At 44.1% G+C, this 22,360-nt stretch overlaps 1 protein-coding gene across 2 annotated transcripts in view; it reads left to right on the top strand.

Moving 5' to 3' along the window:
• The window catches only part of TNFRSF9 (TNF receptor superfamily member 9), a 33,955-nt gene extending 12,691 nt beyond the window's left edge, over window positions 1-21,264 (top strand). Inside the window, exons 4-11 of one of the 2 annotated variants that reach the window (XM_058304488.1) lie at window positions 5,147-5,223; window positions 6,033-6,157; window positions 7,423-7,530; window positions 8,043-8,180; window positions 8,805-8,871; window positions 10,358-10,488; window positions 11,914-12,048; window positions 19,870-21,264. In XM_058304488.1, coding sequence (XP_058160471.1) covers window positions 5,147-5,223; window positions 6,033-6,157; window positions 7,423-7,530; window positions 8,043-8,180; window positions 8,805-8,871; window positions 10,358-10,488; window positions 11,914-12,048; window positions 19,870-19,958 — 870 coding nt within the window. In that variant the 3' untranslated portion in view covers window positions 19,959-21,264. Of the gene's footprint in view, window positions 1-5,136; window positions 5,224-6,032; window positions 6,158-7,422; window positions 7,531-8,042; window positions 8,181-8,804; window positions 8,872-10,357; window positions 10,489-11,913; window positions 12,049-19,869 lie in introns of both variants that reach the window. The other variant, XM_058304490.2, reaches the window with a different exon arrangement.
• Window positions 21,265-22,360: the final 1,096 nt, after the last annotated feature.

Below are 22,360 nucleotides of genomic sequence, written 5' to 3' on the forward strand. Positions count from 1 at the left end.
ACAGTCTAAGGAATTTTAAAAAATCTTATCTCCAGGTAAAAAGTCTAAGTGTTCTATTCACTACGAAAGATATGTGCTCATCTTGTCTTTCAGCCTTTAACAGCTTCATTCCATTTACGGGGAACTCTTAATTACCACATTCCTTAGGTTGCAAGTGTAGCCATAGAGACAGCACTAGCATGGAAACAGCACGTCTCTCCTTGAGAGGCCACTGTGCCTCAATTTCCAACAATTTATTTCTCTCCCCTTCCCCCCCCCCCAAGTTGTCTGCTCTCTGTGTCCATTTGCTGTGTGTTCTTCTGTGACTGCTTCTATCCTTATCAGCGGCATGGGAATCTGTGTTTCTTTTTGTTGCATCATCTTGTTGTGTCAGCTCTCCGTGTGTGGCGCCATTCCTGGTCAGGCTGCACTTTCTTTCGTGCTGGGCGGCTCTCCTTACGGGGAGCAGTCCTTGCACGTGGGGCTCCCCTATGTGGGGGACACCCCTGCGTGGCACGGCACTCCTTGCGTGCATCAACACTGCACACGGGTCAGCTCCACAAGGGTCAAGGAGGCCCGGGGTTTGAACCTTGGACTCCCATGTGGTAGGCGGATGCCCTATCCATTGGGCCAAGTCCGCTTCCTGACACTAGATCTTGAAAGACTGGATCCTTTGGGAAGTTAAGCAGGATAACCAGCAAATAGCCCATGGATTACATTGCTTCTAAGATGTGCCCTGGAAGGCAGGAAAATATTTTCTAGGAAGCTAACTTTTATTCACAGTAGTTGAGCCTTCATGCTCTTTAGCCTCAAAGCTCCTTTGAGATATTCAAGATTAGAGTCACTCTTAACCAAAACCAAACAAAATCTATTCCTTGTTTTAGTTTAGAACATGATGAAATAAATATTACTGGTAATTCTGCTAAAGTGTTGATGTTCTGTTGATCGTTTCTGATTGGGTTTGGAAAGACTTTAAGGAAGAGATGAATTTTTTGTTGCATTGGAAAGATTAGAAGGCTAAAATGAATAAAGCAATGTGATACACATTTTAAAGCAAATGAAAGTCATACAAAAGGAGTATGACACCTTTTGCCAGCTTAGATATATGCCCATTTGGGTAACTATAATCTGCCTTAGCTTACTACGATGATTTTATGAAACAAGAATGCAGTAACAAGAATATTCAAAACTCTTTAAACACCTGAATAAAGCTGAGCATAACTTTCAGTGGCAAGATTCTGAAGTGGCTGACTTTGCTTAACCATAGGCTGGCAAAACTAATCTTGAGAATCTTTTATCTCAGTAAAGACTTTTATGCCACAGGCCCAGCTTGTTAAAGTGAGCTAATAGCTGTGCTGGGAAATGAGATACATCACTTAAAGAGGTGGTAGTATTTCTGCCCACTATTCAAAACGCAGATTAGTACATAGCATTTAGTTAAATGAAAATATAGTCAAAATGTCATTGTTATAACATAAAGCACATAGTACAACACATCAATGAGGAGGCTGGTAGGTTAGACTGTGACTTTGAAAGTGTTAGGAGGCCACATTTTTCTGGTTTGACACCTCTACCTTCAGTCAACTCTTCTGAATTGGTGCGGGGGGGCTTCCCCCACAATCCACATAGGAACGATAACTCCCAGATGGCCTCAGAATTTGGGAATAAACCTTGTAGATGGTCCATACCTTTTCCTGCTTTTCTGTTGCTACTTGCCCTGTGGTTGCTTAACCGATGATAAGTGCTTCTTCCACCAGAGAGTGAGAGGTGAGATAAGGAAAATTTCAAAACAGTGAGGTTCTTAATTAGAGTTACTATTTTTCTTCTTTTGAACACTGTGTGCCAGACACTGAGCTCGGTACTTCATGCTCATTGTCTGCTTTAATCCTCACTAAAAGAGGATGAGGTACCATTATTAACTCCATTTTAAAATGTTACTAAATTCATAAAGTATGTTGAAAAATATTGAGACTTAGGGAAGTTAGGAAATTTGCCCAAGTTTATGTGGTCAGTCTGGCAGCAAAGCCTGGGCTCTTAACCACTGGGTTATGTCTTTCCGCTCCCATTCCATGGGGGTATGACAAAATTGGGGTAAGGGTAGCAAATCAAAACCATAATAGCACTTTATACTGACTGGGATGACTATCGTTCTTTCAAAAACTCCGGAAAGTAACAAGTATTGACAAAGATGCAGAGAAATGTGCATTGGTGGTAGGAATGTAAAATGGTGCCACCACTGTGGAAATCAGTTTGACAATTCCTCAAAAAGTTAAACATAGAATTATCATATGACCCAGCAACTCCACTCCTAAGTATATGAAAAGATATGTCCACCCAAAAACATGCATGCAAATATTCATTGCATTATTCATAAGAGCCAAAATGTGGAAACAACCCAAATAATCCATCAATGGACGAATGGATAAACAAAATGGGGTCTAGCCATACAATGGAATATTATGCAGTCATAGAAAGGAATGAAATTCTGACACATGATGAACCTTGGAAACATTACGCTAAGTGAAAGAAGCCAGGCACAAAGGGCCACGTGTTATATGATTCCATTTATATAAGATATCCAAAATAGGCAAATCCAAAGAAACAGCAGATTTGTGGCTGCCAAGAACGGGCGCAAGGAGGAACTGGGACAGATCGCTAAGAGGTATGAGGTTTCTTTTGGGGTTTGTGGAGATAGGAATGTTCTGGAATTAGAACGTAGTGATTAGATACAGTGAGTGTAGTTAAAACCATTGAACTGTACATGTTACAGTAGTGAAGTTCATGGTATGTGAATTATGTCACAGTAAAAAAAAGATGACTTCAGGATCTGAAGGTCCTCGGATCAGACATTATAGAGTTGAGGTTTTATTTTGTGAGCAACAGGGAACCACCGAACATTTTAAAGGAGCATGGTGACATGATAAGGGTCTTCTTTAGAAGGTCGGAATCTAAGGTAGTGGTGTGAGGATGGAGAGGAGAGAGCAGTTATAAGAGGAAAAAGTAGACTTGACAGCCCCCCAAGGAACTGAACTAATGTTTATGGAGAGCTCCATTTCCAAAGTCTGTAAGGATGACATATGAAGAAACAGAAGAGCAGAGAGGTCAATTAACCTGCCCAAGGTCACAGAGCTATCAAGGGAGAGAGCTAGGACAAGCAGACAGAACCCTTGGCACTCCTTCTGCTTCCACAGGAGTCACGGGTGATGGGGCAGCAGGCATGGGAGAAAGGCACACTCTGGAGGCAGGAGAGCCAGAGGAGGGAGAGGCCAAATCTCCTATGCTTTCACGTAACCAACACTCTGATAAGCTTCCCAAGGAAGGATGGATGCATTTTGTGGCTGCAGAAGTTTTGGAGTCAAACCAGGGCTTAAATGTTAGCCCCACTTCCCTGGTTACCAGTTACCTTGACCTCTTTGAGCAAAGCTTCATTTGTTTGTCTGTAAAATGGTGATGATGAGAATACACTGGGGACAACAATAACCATCTTTTTTTTTCTCTCCCCTTCCCTGCCCCACCGCCAGTTGCCTGCTCTCTGTGTCCATTCGCTGTGTGTCCTTCTGTGTCCGCTTGTATTCTCGTCAGTGGCACCTGGAATCTGTGTCTCTTTTTGTTGCGTCATCTTGCTGCGTCAGCTCTCAGTGTGTGCGGTGCCGCTCCCGGGCAGGTTGAACTTTTTTTTGCACTGGGCAGCTCTTCTTCAGGGCGCACTCCTTGTGTGTGTGGCTCCCCTACGCAGGGGACACCCCTGCATGGCAGGGCATTCCTTGCGCGCATCAGCACTGTGCGTGGGCCAGCTCACCATACCAGTCAGGAGGCCCAGAGTTTGAACCCTGGACCTCCCATGTGGTAGGTGGACGCCCTATCTGTTGAGCCAAATCCACTTCCCACAATAACCATCTTGTACAGTTATTACTGGAAGGATTAAATAACAGGTAAAGTGTTTAGCACAGAGGAGATACTTAGTATTTGTCCGCTCTCTTCTCTTGTCTTGTCCCCCAATTCAAGACCAAGCCTCCATTTCTCCTGTGGAGAAACAGTTCTTTACTTTTTGGGTCCTAACAGAAAGCTCATCTGTTTTTGTCAAAACTATTGTTGCTGTCATCCTTTTCCCCACACACCCCACCCCCAGCCAAAGTTCCCCTGGTTGTCTTCCTGCGGCCCCTAGACCCTCAGCGCTGGCCAGGTTCATCTGAGTCTCCAGAGAACTCCCCTCTTCCTCCTTCTTTTTGTTCTTCTCCTTCTTCGTTTCCCTGCTCTTCTCTTTCTTTTTTCTTCTTCTTGCCCTCTTCCTCCTCCTTTTCCTTCTGCTCCTCTCCCCCTCCTCTTTTTCTTTTTCTCCTCTTCCTTCTCCTCTTCCTTCTTCTTCTGTCTCTCTCTCCTCCTTCTCCTCCCCCATCCCTCTTCCCTCTCCCTCACCCCCTTCCTCCTTCTTTATCTTCTTTTAAAAAAATAATTTTGAAATCATGGTTTTCTGAAAAGCTCACATCAGTCTCCACTTTACTCAAAATGTCATCCAGGCACATATACCCCCTGCCCCCCTCCTCTCCATTCCCCTCCACGTCCCCTTCTTTCTTCCCCAGTCTCACCCCTGCAGCAAGGAACCAAGTAAACAGGCACCAGGCAGGCTTGGGTTCTAACTCCGACTCCCGGTCCCACCTCCTCTCCGACTAGACTCAAGCCTCAAGTTCCTCGTTTACATAATGATGCTCCAGTAATAAGAATACAATGCCTAGGATTGTTTTGGGAATTGTATTAGTTAAAAGTGCCTATCTGGGGCCTGGTAGCATTCAATATGCCATAGCTATAGCATCGTTATTATGAGGGAATTAAGGAAAAGTGAATGGCAAAAAATGCTAATCTAGATTTCCAAGTTGGTTCCATCCCCCAAATGTCACACATGTTCTGGACACGTGATAAACTCTGACCTGGAGAACTACTTTAAGGGACAAATGCCTTTCCCTTGGCAATATGTCCTAAGAGTGGAGAGCTGCTTCTAAGAAATGGTCTACAGTGCCATTAACAAGGGGGGGACAAGGAGTCTAGGGAATTTTGGGGTCAGCAAGTCTCAAATGCCTTACCCTACAGACTTAAGGTGGGGATTTCCCACGAGGCCCCACCCCCGACTGAGTCACTCAAGCTGCCTGCTCTAACCTGCAGCCTCCTCTAGCTGCAGAGCCCTCACTGCTGCGAAGATCACGGAGCGGAAAGATCACCAGCCCCATTCACCAGCCCCGAGGCCGCGAGGTTTGTTCACCTGGGGGGGCGGGCAGGAGGGAACTGAGGTGGCAGAGGATAGGCTCTCTGTTCCCTTTGCATATTTCTGGACCTTTTTTTCTCTTCTGCTTTATGATCACATCTATTCAATAACCCATTAGATAAAGATCAGGAAGCTGATTTAAAAATCCTTTTTAATCCTCAGTCTTGTGACCATATGAGCTTCAGTTCTCAAGAGGGGACAAATCCATGTCTACCTTTTAGAAATTAGGACGATGAATTGGGCTGGGAGGTGTTCCAACATTTAAGCAATGATGTGTTGAAACCTTCCACACGCGAGTTCTAGCGGAGGGGAGAATAGTAATAATGAGATGTCTTCTCATTGAGCTGAACCATCAGATGAATGGGGAGTGTATTTCAGAGGCAGCAAGCTGCAGGCATTGTTGAAATCCGGATGCTAATGCTGTCTATGAAAGTCCCCAAAAGTTCTTGCTATTGTTATTTCTGCATTTTGGCAGAGCATGTTGGATTTTGTCAATTTTGACAAACCTGCACAAAGCTACATACGTAGTCACACTTGTCTTCTTGTAGAAGTTCCCATATCTACCCAAAGGGAAGAGGCTCTCCTGAATTTCCTGCCTTTTCCATAATACTCTATTATTAATTGTTCCTGAAAAGCCCTGAGTTAACGTCTTGTGGAATTATACAGGTAATGGTTGGAAGGTAGGTAATTATGGAAGAAGAAGTAACTTCATTATTTTAAATGTTTCCTTATTGTAGAGTGACACTCGTGGAATCAGCTAATGTAATTAAAATTCTTTTGAAATCTGCCTTGCCAGTATCTTCCCTTTGCGAGATTTCATCATGGGAAATGGCTATTACAACATGGTGGCAACTGTGTTGTTGGTTATGAATTTGGAGAGGACAAGATCGATGCAGGATTCCTGTAGCCGCTGTCCAGCTGGTAAGCACCGAATCAATGTGTGCTCTGAATCTGTTCTGCTAAAAAATATGGTTCAGTTAGTCTCATAGCCAGGGAAAATGGGCTTCCTTTTAATTGTCTTTTATTTATTCCTTTACAAATATGTATTGAATGCTACAAACTAGTTGTGGGGACAATAGGAGAAATCATCTCACAGTATTCCTGGGCGGATCATATGAAGAATTTAAAACAGTCTGTGGCACATGGCAAGACCCCCACAAATGTTTCTAGTGGGTGTGAATTCCTGTGTTCTAGGAGCACAGCAGGCAATAAGCAAGTGGTGGGGGCTTAACCCAGTAGGGAGATTGAGACCCTTGTAAATTTTGGTATAGCAATCATGACACTGATCGCCTCCTGGATCCAGTCCAGTTTCTCACCAATCAATAGAAATCATTCTGTTTTATTCAGTAGGTAAAGGACCATATTTTTCTTTCCGTTGATTTATTTGTTATAATATCTGTATTTTGTTATTTCTAATTCTGTGATTATGCAAAAGGCAATCTTGCAAATGCACAACTTTAAAAACTCCACCAAGAAAATAAAGTCTATCACTGTGGCCTCTAGAAAACCAATTGTTGGAAACTGAGGCACAGTGGTCTCACAAGGAGAGACTGTGCTGTTTCCATGGCTATGCTTGCACCCTAAGGAATGAGGTAGTTAAGAGTTCCCGACAAACAGGATGAAGCTGTTCAAGGCTGAAAGGAAAGATGAGCACATACCTTTTGTAGTAAATAGAACACCTAGACTTTGCAACTTGAGATAAGATTTTTTGAATTCCTTAAACTATAAGTAATGCTACTAGTTAACTGCATGTTGCTGCTTGTTGTCATGCAGACTGGGGTATTTAGAAAGCCCCTTGCAAACAATAAAGTTGTCTGATGAGTCTTTACTCGCAGACCCTCTGATCCCAGCTTTCTTGTTCTTCCTCTTTCTCTTTCTTTCTCTCTCTTTCTTTCTCTCTTTCTTTCTCTCTTTCTTTCTTTTCTCTCTCTCTCCCTCCCTCTCTCTCTCCCTCCCTCCCTCCCTCTCTCTCTCACTCTCTCTCTCTCTCTCTCCCCCTCCCTCTCTCCCTCTCTCTCTTTCTCTTTCTTTTACTCTCCTTTTTCTCTTTCTTTCATTCCTGATACCTTTTGGATCCAAATCTCCAACACGAATAATCTTGCATATTCTGATTTTCTTGTAAACCCCATAATACTTTGCGTGATGACTGAACATTGTCAAACATGAACATTGTCTAACCTTCTCAGGTACCTTCTGCGAGAAAAACAAGAATCAGACCTGCACTCCCTGTCCGTTGAACAGTTTCTCCAGCACTGGTGGGCTAAAGGCCTGCAACATATGCAGGCAATGTGAAGGTAGGATTTAAAGGTTGTAGTCTTCATCGGGATATGATTTTATTCCCTGTCGTACTGACCTCTGTCACAGGTCTTAAGTGCCATAGCTTAAGTGCCATAACCACTGGACCAGCCTGTGGTTACTCTAACCTCGGGCTGGTCCAGTAAAACAATGGACTCCAATGGCAGTTATTTGTGGATTGAGCTTTTCAAATAGTAGAGGAAACTTGTATTTGGCAAGAGAGAAGTTTTCAATGGGTGAAATATAACATGTCTTTTCTGGAGATTTCAAAGTGAATGGTCTACTCTAAGGTCATTAGGGACATTATACATCAAGTGAGCATGGCTTTTTAAAAATTTAATTAATTTATTTTTAAATTTATTTATTGTTTTATTACATTCAGAAAATACGAGGTCCCCATATACCCCCCAACCCCCCCATGAGCATGATTTTGATTGCAGAATTTCCTAATAAAAATGTACTTCCTGAATTCAGAGTTCAAGTGTAATCTAATGTGGGGGTACCTTGGTAGGTGTTTTCAAGACCAAGAAGGCGTGCTCCCCCACCAGCAACGCCGAGTGCGAGTGTGTGTCTGGATTCCACTGCTTGAGGGCAGGATGCGCTGTGTGCGAGCCAGATTGTAGACAAGGTCAAGAATTAACCAAAAAGGGTAGGTGTGCTGTCCTTCAACCACTGTAAGTCTGTTCTCTAGACCTCCCAGGAGATGGCCTGGGTGAGCGAGACCTGGTGTCTGCCCCCTACTGGGGGGAAATGCAGACAAGACGAGGGCATTTGCACTAGAGTGATTAGTGTACATTCCTACAGCTCTTCTGTCTACCTGTCTATCAGTCATTGCCTCTGATTGTGTGTTTGTCCATTTCTGCAGGCAATTCTGTCAATTTCATTTTAAGTATTTTGAAGCTCTCTTATTGGGTACATAGGTGTTTAGTTTCGTATGGTCTCTTGATGAATTGATCTTTGAATATAAAGTAAACAAACAAACAAAAAATAGATCCGTAGAACCTTAAAGTCACAGGTAACGGATACTGAGTCAAGTTCTAATTTGAAACTGGAGCATCGTTAGTCACCAGGGCCGTGCATTTGCTAACATTTTACTCCCATTCAGTGCGCTATACAGTTAAACACTTTAGTAATCTTAGGGTCTCCTTTCCGTCAGCTTCACTGAGCAATCTGTGTAGGTTGTATTAAGGTGACAACTATATCATGCTCACCACTGGGAAAATTAGGAAATGCTGGAAGTGCTTCCTTTTTAATTATTTATTTTTGATGTAAGGTTGCAAAGACTGTCGCTTTGGGACGTTTAATGATGAGAAACATGGCATCTGTCGACCCTGGACAGAGTACGTATAATGTTAATTTCCTGTTGCTTAAAAAAATAAAGAATCTATGTTAAACATTTTTGAAGACAAGGAATGTTATCTGGGGAGTTTTCGTTTTTTTCTTTTTTAGGAGGTAGCAGGGATTCAACCCAGGACCTTGTACTTTGGAAGCAGGCGCTCAACCACCGAGCTGCATCCACTCCCTCTGGAGTTTTTTTATACCTATCAAGGGTGGACACATAATAACATATTAATAACGTGGGGATAGTGCAAGGCGATAGCGACCCAGTACGCAAACTGGCATTTTCTCCAGGAACAAGCCAAGAGCACATGGATCAGATTTTCCTGGGGAGCGTGGTTGCTCTTTGCTCTGGGTGCTCTTCTCTGCCCTTCCCTCTTCATCCCTCATTAGTCATTTCATCCTCAAGTGCTCAGCGCCAGGACTGAGCCTGAGAGAGGGAAGGTAAAGGACATTCCCTGCCTTCCAAACCTTGGCACGCAGGGGGCAGACGAGGGTGCCCCACGTAGTAGAGAACCAGCAGCGTAAGGGAGGATGCGCTGCTGCGTTGTGACCTCGACCAGAGCGACTCCAAGCGCAGTCTGTGGACAGGTGCTGTCCTTGACCGGCGAGCGGGCCGTCCATGGCCAGGGCGGTTCTGACGGGAGAATGAGCGTTTAGCAACTTTGAAGGCCGCTGCCAGCTATTTTTGTCCGTTGACGCTGATGATAAAAATTTGGGCCTGTGTTTTGCATGCGTTTGTTCTGTGTTCATTCCATTTTCTAGTCATTCATTTTTATTCCATTTTACAAAACTGCTGAATAAATAGGATTTTTTTTCACAAGAGGTCTTTTGATATAAATAATTCAGAGTAGTCAAGTGAGTGTGCACGGGAGAATGGGGTTTGAACTGGGCTTTGAAGGATGGGTGGGCTTTTGATAGGCAATGGGACAAGGGAAAAGGCATGACGATGACGACAATGACGACGACGATGACAGCTGCCCCTCATCGAGCGCTACGAGACATGCTCAGGGGCATCACTGGGGCTCACTCACTTGCTCTTGGCCACAGCCCTTACCTTGCAGATGAGAAAACGGAGGCTTAGAGAGAGCTCCCCACTTGCCCGTGGTCATTCTGCCAAGCTGCAGAGCCAGGCGCTCAAGCCCCATCCCATGCCAGCTCCAACTCTATGCCAAGGCGTTCAGATACGATTTGAAGCTCAGGGGCAAAAGCTGCCATGCGGCAGGAAGCTTCCCCGGCCCGGGAAGAAGTTAGAACCCAGTTAGGTGGGTGGAGCGGAGTGGACTGAGGAGCACCTAGAAAGCGAGGGCAGCTGGAGGAAGCCCGAGCGCCAGGCAGAGGCTTTCGAATGCTTTTTGCACTGCCTGTGCACCCAGGCCCACAGATCGCTATCGCCAGCCTCTGCTGGGTGAAAATGGCAGTGCCTTTTACGTGGGGATATCTGTGCCTGCATTAATGATCGGAACGCTTTCCTTTTGGCGGTCCAAGCTGTTCTGCAGATGGAAAGTCTGTCCTCGTGAACGGCACGCAGGAGAGGGATGTGGTGTGTGGACCGGCTTCGTCAGATTTTCCTCCCAGCACAACGTTGAGCACCGTTGCCGTGCCTGTGAGAGAGCCAGGTAGCTTGTTTGTTGCTGTGAAATCAAAGCGACTCTGTCGTAGCTATCCCCGGGGGTCTCTAACTCATCAGTGTCTTGGCTCACATCTCTGCCTCCAAAAGTCTTCCTCCTTTCTCCCTGGGTGCAATCTACCCCGGTTTTCCTCAGGCGTCTGTCCAAGATACACATTAGGATGCAGGACAAGGTGCGACTTGACCAACGCAGACACTGCCTCTTTGTTGATGGTAGCTTGGAAGAGCCGCTGAAGGAGGTCTGGTGGCTGCGCCTAACTGCCAGCAGACCGCCCCCCAGCCTCCATTGCCACGGGCAAATATCATTCTTTTTTTTTTTTAAAGGTTTATTTTATTTATTTCTCTCTCCTCCCCTCCTCCCCCCATTGTCTGCTCTCTGTGTCCATTCACTGTGTGTTCTTCTGTGTCTGCTTGCATTCTTGTCATGCGGCACCCGGAAACTGTGTTGTTTTTTTGTTGTTGTGTCATCTTGCTGCGTCAGCTCTCCATTTGTGGGGCACCACTCCTGGGTGGGCTGCACTTTTTTCACGTGGGGTGGCTTTCCTTGCAGGGCACACTCCTTGCGCGTGGGACATCCCTATGCGGGGAACATCCTTGCGTGGCACAGCACTCCTTGCATGAGTCAACTCACCACATGAGTCAGGAGACCCTGGGCACTGAACCCTGGACCTCCTATATGGTAGGCAGACGCTCTATCAGTTGAGCCACAACCGCTTCCCAGATATCTCATATCTCATTCTTTTTTTTTCTTTCTTTCTTTTTTTAAAGATTTATTTATTTATTTAATTTCCCCCCCTCCCCTGGTTGTCTGTTCTTGGTGTCTATTTGCTGCGTCTTGTTTCTTTGTCCGCTTCTGTTGTCGTCAGCGGCATGGGAAGTGTGGGCGGCGCCATTCCTGGGCAGGCTGCTCTTTCTTTTCGCGCTGGGCGGCTCTCCTCACGGGCGCACTCCTTGCGCGTGGGGCTCCCCCACGCGGGGGACACCCTTGCGTGGCACGGCATTCCTTGCGCGCATCAGCACTGCGCATGGCCAGCTCCACACGGGTCAAGGAGGCCCGGGGTTTGAACCGCGGACCTCCCATATGGTAGACGGACGCCCTAACCACTGGGCCAAAGTCCGTTTCCCTCATATCTCATTCTTAAACATTCCCAGGCCAGAAGAGGCCTTCCCGTGTGTGATAACATTTTCTATGTTAGAAAGGCCAAATGCCCTTCATTATTGTGGGTCTCTAGGAAAATTACACAATGCTGTAAAAGTTTCCTCAACATGTGAGCAAGTTTGTTAAGTTTAGGCTAGAGATGCCCAGGTACCACGTCCCCACTCTTTAGGGGCTCACAAATAGGAACATAACGTAAGCGCGTTGGCATGGCTTCTGCAGGCACCACTTCTTTCACTCTTTCTTTTTTTTTCCAAGGTCACCGCCTGCAGTTCGTCACCTTCTGGCTCGCGCTGATGCTGGCCACTGCACTGGTCATGATACTGACCTTCGGGTTCCACGTCTTTCTTGCTAAACGGGGCCGAGAGAAACTCCTGTATATATTCAAACAACGTAAGACTACCGGAAAAGTATTGCATACAAATTCTTTTGGGGCAAGGCTTTGTACGGTAGGAAGGAAAAGTTAAGTTTTTTAAAAAAGTTATTGGAACTGGGTTAGTATACCATGGAAGGTCTCGCCGAGGGGCAATTTTGCGCCCCAGGAGACACCTGGCAATGTCTGGAGACGTTTTTGGTTGTCACGACTGAGGGGTTGCCACTGGCATTTAGAGGGTGGAGGCCAGGCACGTCGCCACATCTGCACCGCGCAGGGCAGCTGCCACCACGAGGAATCGCCTGGCCCCGGTGTCAGCAGGGCTGGGGTCGAGGATCCCTGGCCACGGCAGAACGCAGTCCAAGAAGCCTAGAAAAACAAGCCGAGTGTGCCACAGGCTTGGATAAGTCTGTGTACGGGCGTTTTAAGCCAGTTTTGTGCATACAGGACACTGGCAAAGAGGAATCACAAAATAATCTCTGCACTACCCAGTACTGCCTCTTCTGGCTAATAAATGACCTTAAACCTGCAACTGGAACAAGGAATAGAGAGCGAGGGGGGGAGTCTTTAGTAGGTTTAGCAAAATGGATTATTAAAACGCCAGTCTGAATTAAATGAAAAACTTCCACAATGGGTTTAATCCTTTCATTCATGAAACAAGATACTCTTTCTATAGAGCACCCAGTTGGTGCTGGATAGAGTCAGCATTCATCAAATGAAGCCTGGTAATACTGATTCGAACAAGTTTATAGATGGGTGTGACCTGTTCTTTGTCTCTGTAGATGATAGAATTATAGATAACAGGCTCTAAGAAGGACTCGTATGTTGGAAGCACTTTCCAAGAGTAAGAGTGTAAAATTTCAAACACAGACTGGCAAGTGGCTCTTTGGAGGTTGTTAAAATATACGTGGAAAAGCATTAAAAGGTCTGATATAAAGATGCAATACACTAATTTGTTTAAAGCTTCCTTTTAAAGCAAGATTAACAAACTTTTTACATTGTGAAATTTACAAAGAAGCAAAAAAATGTAAAGTTTAACAAATTGTAACTGAAATGCCTAAATAACCCAACTCAGGTCCAGAAGTAGACCCCATCTGCTCCCCAGAAGCTCTGCATGTGCCCTTCCAGGGAACAGCCCCTCCCTCCCCACGAGGGCTAACCACATCGGGTCTTTATGGTAGCCACTTCCTTGCTCTTCTTTATAGTTTTCCTCCCCAAACAAAGTCTAATTTGGCTGGTTTTGAATTTCATACAAGTGTAATCACGTAGAGTGTATTCTTCTGTATCTATCTCCTTTTGCCCAACATTGTATCTTTTTTTTTTTAGGAGGTACTGGGGATGGAACCCAGGACCTTGTACGTGGGAAGCAGGTGCTCAACCACTGAACTACATCTGCTTCCCCCAAGATTGTATCTCTTTTTTTTAAAAGACTTATTTTATGTATTTATTTCTCCACACCCCCTTGTTCGCATTTGCTGTGTCTATTTGTTGTGTGCCGATCTTCTGTTTAGGAGGCTTCGGGAACCGATGCCTAATCGCTTGAGCCACCTCTGCTCCCTGCTTTGTTGTGTCTCTCATTAAGTTTTTGCTCTTATGTCTCTTGTTGCTCCAGCTCATCACATCAGCTTGCTGTCTTGCTCATCTGCTTTAGGAGGCACCGGGAACCGAACCCAGGACCTCCCATGTAGTGGGCAGGAGCTGAATCACTTGAGCCACATCTGCTTCTCCCAACATTGTATCTTTAAACTTCATCCTTGTGTTGAGTTTATCTTAGTTGATTTTCATTGCTGTATGGTATTCTATTGAGCAACTATCTCACAGCTTATTTATCCATTCTAATATTGAGTGAACATTTGTGTAGCTTTTAGTTTAAGACTTTCAGACAATGATGTATGAATATTTTTGTCCATGTAGCCCAGTACGTATGAACACATTGCTTTATTTTTTGTTTAATTTTTTTTTTGACCTAGGAATAAAAGTGCTGGGACACAAAGAATGTGTATACTGATCCTTAATAGATATACCAAACTATTTTCCAGAATGATTTGGTGCCTCAGCAGAACACATGAGAGTATCTTTTGCTCCAAATTCCTGTAAATATTTGTTACTATCAGACTTCTTAATTTTTATTTATTTGATGGGTGGGTAGTGGTATCTTCTTATGGTTTTAATTTGCATTTCCTTGATTATTAGTGAGATTGAATACCTATAGCTATTATATTGGTCATTTGGATTTCTTCTTTTGCAAAGTACCTGAGCAGGCTTTTCAGCATTTTTCTGATGGGTTATCTGTCTTTTTCTTATTAACTTATAGGAGTTCGTTAGTCTGTTGTTCATGTGCCACAAACATCTTTCCCCACTCTGGGGCGTGTACTTTCTTCTCTTTGACTTCTAAACCTCGCATCTAAGTTAAGCCTCTAAGCTTCGCATTTAAGCCTGTGATTTAAAGAACCGTCCCTCCCACTCCATCCCAAACTATGACCAAGTTCTTAGTAAAATGCTTTCCAGATGTATTCATGAGTAATGAGTGAGTTGCAGTGGATCTGTAATCCATTTTTAAATGTTTAGGTCATTTTCAAAAACTTTTTATTCTGAAATAATTATAGATTCACAGAAGCTGCAAAGATAGTACAGCGAGTTCTCCTGTCCTCTGCCTGGGGTATAGTGTAAGTAGCTACAGCACAGTGTCACACCAGGACACTGGCCTTGGCACATTGTGTGTGTATAGTTCTATGTGATTTTATCCCAGGTGGAGACTGGTGTAAACACCAGCACAATCAAAACTCAGAACTATTCTCTCACCACAAACGACTCCCTTGTGCTGTCCTTATAGTCATACCCACCTCCTCGTCCCCCCACCACACATCGGTTTTCCATCTCTATAATTTTGTCATTTTGAGACTGCTATATATAAATGGAATCATCCAGTATGTGACCTTTTGAGATTGGCTTTTTTCACTCAGCATGCTGCCCTTGTGGTCCATTCAAGTTGTTGTGTATCAGTAGTTCATTCCTTTTTATTGTTGAATAGTTTTCCATGGTTGTACCACTCTTTATTTTACCAGTCACCTGTACAGAGACATTTTGGTTGTTTATAAAGCTGCTATGAATAATCATGTACAGGTTTGGGGCAGACATACTTTTCATATTTCTAAGATAAATGCCCAGGATGGCAATTGCCGGGTCAGATGGTAATTGCATGCTTGGTTTTGAAAAGAAACCACCAAACTCTTTTCCAGAGTGGCTGCACCATTTTACATTCCCACCAGCAACATATGAGAGAGCCAGTTTCTCTGCATCCTTGTCAGCATTTGGTATTTCATCTTTTTTGTTTTAGTTGCTCTAATAGATGTTTGAACATTTTTTCATGTGCTTATTTGTTATCATTTTATCCTTTTCAGAGCAATGTTCTTTTATATCCTTTGTCCATTTTCTAATCAGATTATTTGTTTGTTATTTTACTGTTAAGCTTTGAGAGTTCTTTATTCTTTATGAATCCTTTGTCGGCTATGTAGTTTGCAAATATTTTCTCCCAATTTGCTGCTTGTCTTTTCATCCTCTTCACTGTGGGTCATCTACAGAGAAAAAGTTTTTCATTTTGATGGAGTCTAATTTATTGAGGTTTCTCATTTATGCTTACAGTGGGGGCCATTTCTGGGTTCTCTCTTTTCCACTGATCTATGTTTATCCCTCTGCCAACACCACAGGGTCATGGTTTTCACAGCTATATTAGAAGTCTTGAAAGTAAATAGAATGATTCCTCCCACTTGATTCTTTAGGGTAGGTCTGCTGGTGGCAAATCTCGTAGCGTTCCTTCATGTGAGAATGTTGGATTTTCCCTTCATCCTGAAAGCTACTTTTTACTGGCCGTGGAAACCTGGGGAGTCAGTTCTTTTCGTCCACACTTGAAAGATGCTGTTCCACGTCCTTCTGGCCTGCAGAGTTTCTGATGAGAATGCCACTGACCTTTGAGTTGTTTTCCCTTATATGTCGTTTCTCTCTAGCAGCCTTCAAGATTTTTCTGTTTTTTGTTCTCAGAAGGTTGGTTATGGTTGTCTTGTCGGGAATTTCTTTGGGTTTATCCTGATTGGGGATCACTCAAACTTTTTTTTATCCCCCCCACTCCCCGTGGCTTTTTGCATGCTGTGTGCTCTCTGTGTCCATTCGCTGTGCGTTCTTCCTTGTCTGTATTTATTTATTTTATTTCCCCTCCCTGCTTGCGGCTTGCTTGCTGTCTGCTCTGTGTCCATTTGCTGCGGGTTCCTCTGTGTTCTTGCTTGTATCCCTTCTTTTTGTTGCATCACCTTGCTGAGTCAGTGCTCCATGGCCTGCGGGCAAGCCTGCCTTCACAAGGAGGCACTGGGACATGGACCCAGGGCCCCCCATATGGTAGATGGGAGCTTATCTGATTGAGCCACAGCTGCTTCCCCATTCATTAGATTTTTTTTTTTTTAAGATTTATTTATTTCTCTCTCCTTCCCCCACCACCCCAGTTGTCTGTTCTCTGTGTCTATTGGCTGCGTGTTCTTTGTTTGCTTCTGTTGTTGTCAGCGGGACGGGAATCTGTGTTTCTTTTTGTTGCGTCATCTTGTTGTGTCAGCTCTCCGTGTGTGCAGCACCATTCCTGGGCAGGCTGCACTTTTCTTTCACACTGGGCGGCTCTCCTTACGGGGCACACTCCTTGCACATGGGGCTCCCCTACGCGGGGGCACCCCTGTGTGGCAGGACACTCCTTGCACGCATCAGCACTGTGCATGGGCCTGCTGCACACGGGTCAAAGGGGCCCAGGGTTTGAACCGCGGACCTCCCATGTGGTCGACGGACGCCCTAACCACTGGGCCAAGTCCACTTCCCTAGATTTTTTTAAAAAGCATATGTTTATGCTTCCAAATTTGGGAAATTTTCAGACATTCTTTCTGCCAACACCTTTTGAGCCCTACTCCCTTTCTCCTCTCATGCTGAGATGCCAAGGACTTGACTATTAGATCTTTGTTTTTGATCCACCTACCCCGGCGGCTCTGCTCACTTTTTTCCCAGTCTCTCTGTTCAGATGGAGTAATGATTCATTCCTCTGTCCTCTCCATCCTGTTGTTGAGCTCATTCATTGGATGTTTTTTTCCCTTTATTTTTAAGGAAGATTTAGATTATATTGGTGCTACATTGAAAATATAGGAGATTCCCATATACCCCACCCCTCCCCTCCCACACTTTCCCCCATTAACAACATCTTTCATTAGTGTGGTACATTTGTTACAACTGATGCGCACGTACTGAAGCATGATTACGAATGGCCTGTATCCATCACTACAATATCACGCAGGACAATTCCAGTGTCACCCAATTGCCCCATGTTAGTCCTATTTTCCATCTTCCTCCCCTCAGACCCTCTGGTGACCACTGTCTTTATATCAGTGTTACAAGTTCTTCCATTACTAGAGTAAAGTCTACTTTGGTCCATAGTTGCATCCCTCCCTTATGTTTGTTCATTCCTTGATCTCGAGGATTTGGGGATGGTGATGCCTGCTCTGTTTCTGATTGAGTGGGGACTTAGATCCCATCGGGCAATGGGTGGAACTGTCTTGCTTACAGTTGTAGATTCTCTCTGGTTTTGGGGATGGGCATTGTGCATCATCATCCTTTTGTTAGTTGTCCTGGGTGAGGCCGATGAAGTGGAGAGTAATTCATGATTTAAAAATTTTCTATCGTTGTAATTTTCAGTTCTAAAATTTCCACTTGGTTCTTTTTTGTATTTTTTTCTTTCTTTCTGAACTTTCTATTTTTTTCATTTGTTTCCTAATTGCTTATTGAAGCAATTTATTTTAAAATCTTGCCAGATATTTCTATCATCTAGGTGCTGGCATCTGTTGATTGCCATTTCTCATTCAAATTGAGATCGTCCGGGTTCTTAGCATGACAAGTGATTTTCCACTGAAAGCTGGGCATTTGTGGTATTATATTAAGAGGCTCAGAATCCAAGCTTGCATTTCCTCAGACTTCCGCTGGCACCACTCCGGTGGTGGACGGAGACTGCTGCCTTGTTGGTGGGGGCAGAAGTGCAGGTCCGACGCTAGACCTCCTGGGGGTGAGAGTCTCCTTGACACTGCTGGCACGTGTGGGGGCTCAGGAGCCTGGCTGGGCCTCCGCTGGCTGCCGCCGTGCGGGGGGAGGCAGGGGCACCTCGTGCATGCTGCTGAGGCGGCCTCCGCTGACCTCGCTGTGGTGGGAGGCTTGGCTGTGCTCCAGGCTTGCACAGACCCTCCCCCAGTGAGGGAGGGGGTGCCTTGTGATAGCCCCAGGAGGGTGAAAGTCCAGCCTCTTCGTGTAGCCTTTGCTGGCAGGCTTGGGAGTGGGGCGCCAATTTTCACTGTGTTGGGGTGGAGTGGATGGTGACTGCCTAACAGTTCTCTGTCCTGCTATGCTGCCCTTTTCTGCCCTTGTGGCTAGACAGGGCAGGCTTTTCTGGAGCTTGTGTGTGTGTGTCTGTGCGCCCATGGGATTTTCCCGTTCTCAGGCTGAGATTCCTTGGGTCCTGAGCTCCTCAGCCAGTCAGCCTTCTTCTCTCCACCTGCCAGCATCTTCCTATGTTTGTTTTACCTATAATAGCCAGAGCTTTTAGCTGTACTTAGCGGGAAGAATAGGAAAAAGTACCACCATTCCATATTTCCGGAAGTGGATCTCCGTTGTTACATTAATCTTTTTTTTTTTTTTTTAAAGATTTATTTATTTATTTATTTTTTATTTATTTAATTCCCCTCCCCTCCCCCGGTTGTCTGTTTTCTGTGTCTTTTTTTGCTGCGTCTTGTTTCTTTGTCCGCTTCTGTTGTCGTCAGCGGCACAGGAAGTGTGGGCGGCGCCATTCCTCGGCAGGCTGTTCCCTCCTTTGCGCTGGGCGGCTCTCCTTATGGGTGCACTCCTTGCGCGTGGGGCTCCCCTACGCGGGGGACACCCCTGCGGGTCGCGGCACTCCTTGCGCGCATCAGCACTGCGCATGGGCCAGCTCCACACGGGTCAAGGAGGCCCGGGGTTTGAACTTCGGACCTTCTATGTGGTAGACGGATGCCCTAACCACTGGGCCAAAGTCCGTTTCCCTGTTACATTAATCTTGAGACTATTTTCCGAAGACAAGAGACATCCCATTAGTATTTTTTGAAAGTCTGCTGGTTTGTCATATTTTTTGGTAAGATAATACGGTTATTGGTGTTTATTATTACTTTTTTTAAAGTAGTAGTAAGCATCTGAAGTTGAGGTAAGGCCTTTTGCTTTGTTAGGTGTAAAGAAATATCTGCTTGAAATTCCAGAGTTGCGCAGCAGTAACATAAATATTTCACATGAACAGATAAAAGAAAACCTGGAAGTTAATGCATGTTTTCATACTCTATAAACCAACTCTTCACTTATCAATAGATGGAGGTAGTGGGAATACTTTAAAATCTTGGCGCCATAAGCATTTAGTTCTGAAGAAACTTTCTCTAATGTCTAATCGAAGTAACACTGAAGACTAAAATATGTGCTGCCGAACTGAACCTCAGTTATGTTAGGAATGTGGCTAGTATTGTATGCTGTAGTGATTCATCCTCAGGATTCTTTAGCTCTTCTTAAAAAACAAAGAAAATAATCTTTAAGGATCCATACGAAAATCTGGTAAAAGGGAAAAAAAATCTTAAATGGTCTTGAGTGAAAACTCCTATTTACTCTGATCTTTTTTGTGGATGAATTTGTTAAAATTAAAGTTGAGAATGTTTGCTACTTAGAGATGTTTTGAGACTGGGATTTACAGAGAATAAATGTTAAATGATTAAAGCAGACAGCAAAAGGTAAATATCTTTTAAATTATTTTTTAGCATTTATAAAACCAGTACAAACCGCCCAAGAGGAAGATGCCTGCAGTTGCCGATTTCCAGAAGAAGAAGAAGGAGAATGTGAGCTGTGACAAGGAAATCCAAAGAGCCACTGGGATGCTCTTGAAAAGAAGAAGAAATACAAGTGATCGCTCTACATGTCCTTCTAAAGTGAAAAGCACATCCTAGATAATACCCAGGATTACCCCCCAAAGTTTGTTTCCAAGGGCCAATGCGTTGGCCTTTAAAAATGTGCCACTTTTAAAAGAACTTAAGTATGGGCAGAGCTGGTAGTATTAGTAAAAGGGCATTTTCTCAGTTACCACCAACAGGCATGGGCTAATTTTTTTTTAAATCCAAAGAGAATTATATTTAAAATGTAATCATATAGGCTCAATGATTCAGATAAAACTACAATCAAAATTAATCCAGTGTTTTTGTGTGTGGCTATAAGCTGTAAAATGAGATAAGCCCCAGCCAAAATTTCCATCAGTTCTGTCATGGAGCACAGTGACCTTCTCCACTTCCAGAGAAAGAATGGCAAGAGCGTCCAGGTCGGGTCAAGGGTGCAAAAAGCCCCAGGCCTCCAGGAAGAGCATCTGAACGTGCCCACGCGCCTTGGCGAGGTCTGTGGTCCTCTCCGCCGTCTCATCTTCTGCCCTGGCGGACACCCCTCTGAGTCAGGTCTTAACATTTTTCCTAAAAAAACATTTAAATAATATTTGATGCCCACCAATTAGTACCTGAAGAACGTATCAAAATTAGAAAGCACAATAACAGAAGGAACATCTGTGAAAGCATGACCCAGCCTGAGTGCTAGAGTGGAGGTTGTCAAACTTTACCGCGGACCAAATCTGACCCACCATCTCTTTGTGCAGCCCATGAGCTAAGAATGGATTAAACATTTTTAAATAGTTTTTACACAATCAAAAGAAGAATAATACATCACGATGCACAGAATTAGATGAAATTCAAATTTCAGTGTCCATAAATCATGATCTCTTGGAAAAGAACCACACTCATTTTTTTTAACATATTGCCTAAGGCTACTTTTGCCCTCCAAAGGCAGATTTAAGTTGTTGCTATAGACCACAAAGCCTACAACATTGAACATCCGGCCCTTTCCAGGAAACGTGCTCCCTCCGGTGCTCGGGCATCCAGCTGTGCCTGCTTGCTTCCCTGGTCTTCTGCCTTAACTCCCCACCCCATCCTCAGGCAACTTCTCTTAGCAATTTTATCGTTCCCTTGCTATTAAAAAAAATAGTAATTTATCATATAATTATATGCCCTAAAACTATGTTACGTAGTTTTGCTGCCTGTTTTTGAGCTTTATGTGTGCTCTATGTAGACGCCTGTGACTTGCTTTAATTACCCAAAATTATATTTATAAGACTCACTCATCTTGTTGCATGTAGCTAGAGTGAATTCATTTTGACTACTGTATCATTTTGCAAATATACCATAATTTAATTGAGTCATCTTTTCCCCTCAATGACAGCTAACAAAAAGAGAAAATTGGGACAGAAGAAAATGATCCCCTCCTGGGGTTAATTTACAAAATAAATAATTACATTTAATAGAAATCAATGAAAATTTTCTATAATAAAAATAAACATATTTAGGAATATAGAAGTTGGAAACTGGTTTCCAAATGCTTCAAAACAAGCTGGGGTTATTTCTGAAGCAAATTTTGATTTTCTTCTCAAGTGGAAGATATCACTGATGGAAACTCTTGATATGAGGGGCCTCTGACTGCCAAGGTGGGCGTCTCCTTCCCCTGGAGGGCAGATGTTTCCATTTGTGGGTGGGATGCACCCATGGACCACAGCCAGGGTGGGGTGTTTGTGGGCTGTTTTTAAAAGGGCTCTACAAGAAAATACTAATTTATGGTTTTAGAGAAGTAAAAAAGGGTCTGTAAAAAAGATAACATTTTTAAACTTCATGTTGCTATTGCAAATTCAAATCATACAGAAAGGCTAATCATGAAATGACTATTTTGAGCCAAAGTTGGTTAAAGATTTAGCATTTGGGATTTGTTTTTGTCCCAACAATTGACTTAACAGTGGCAAAAATGAATGCTGTTTTTTTTTTTTTTGAACCAATAGTGATTCAGCTAGTTGAAGATCACATTAATTACATCGTTAAAGCCTGTCAAAAAATGTGCTTTTTAAAAATAAATTCCTGGAAGAAGCTGCTTCTGAAACAGAAGTGACCGCTCCATTGAACAGACGTTCTGAGGTGCCTGCTCCGCTCCAGGCACCAAGTGAGGGAGGGAGGACTTCCTGCCGCTGAGGATGAGGAGGACACATTCAGGCAGCCAATTTCCCACAAGGAGCAAAGGGCTCTGGGAAATGGGGGGGGGGTGAGGACCGGGCGGGGAGCACGAGATAGGAAGGGGCAGGGTAAACAGAGACCATTTAATAGGCTAGGTAAAGATGCGCGGATTTTAACTTGTGGACACTGGACAGCCAGCGAAGGAATCTGATGAGATGTG

This window comes from Dasypus novemcinctus, chromosome 9 (genome assembly GCF_030445035.2).
Source record: "Dasypus novemcinctus isolate mDasNov1 chromosome 9, mDasNov1.1.hap2, whole genome shotgun sequence".
Lineage (NCBI taxonomy): Eukaryota > Metazoa > Chordata > Mammalia > Cingulata > Dasypodidae > Dasypus > Dasypus novemcinctus.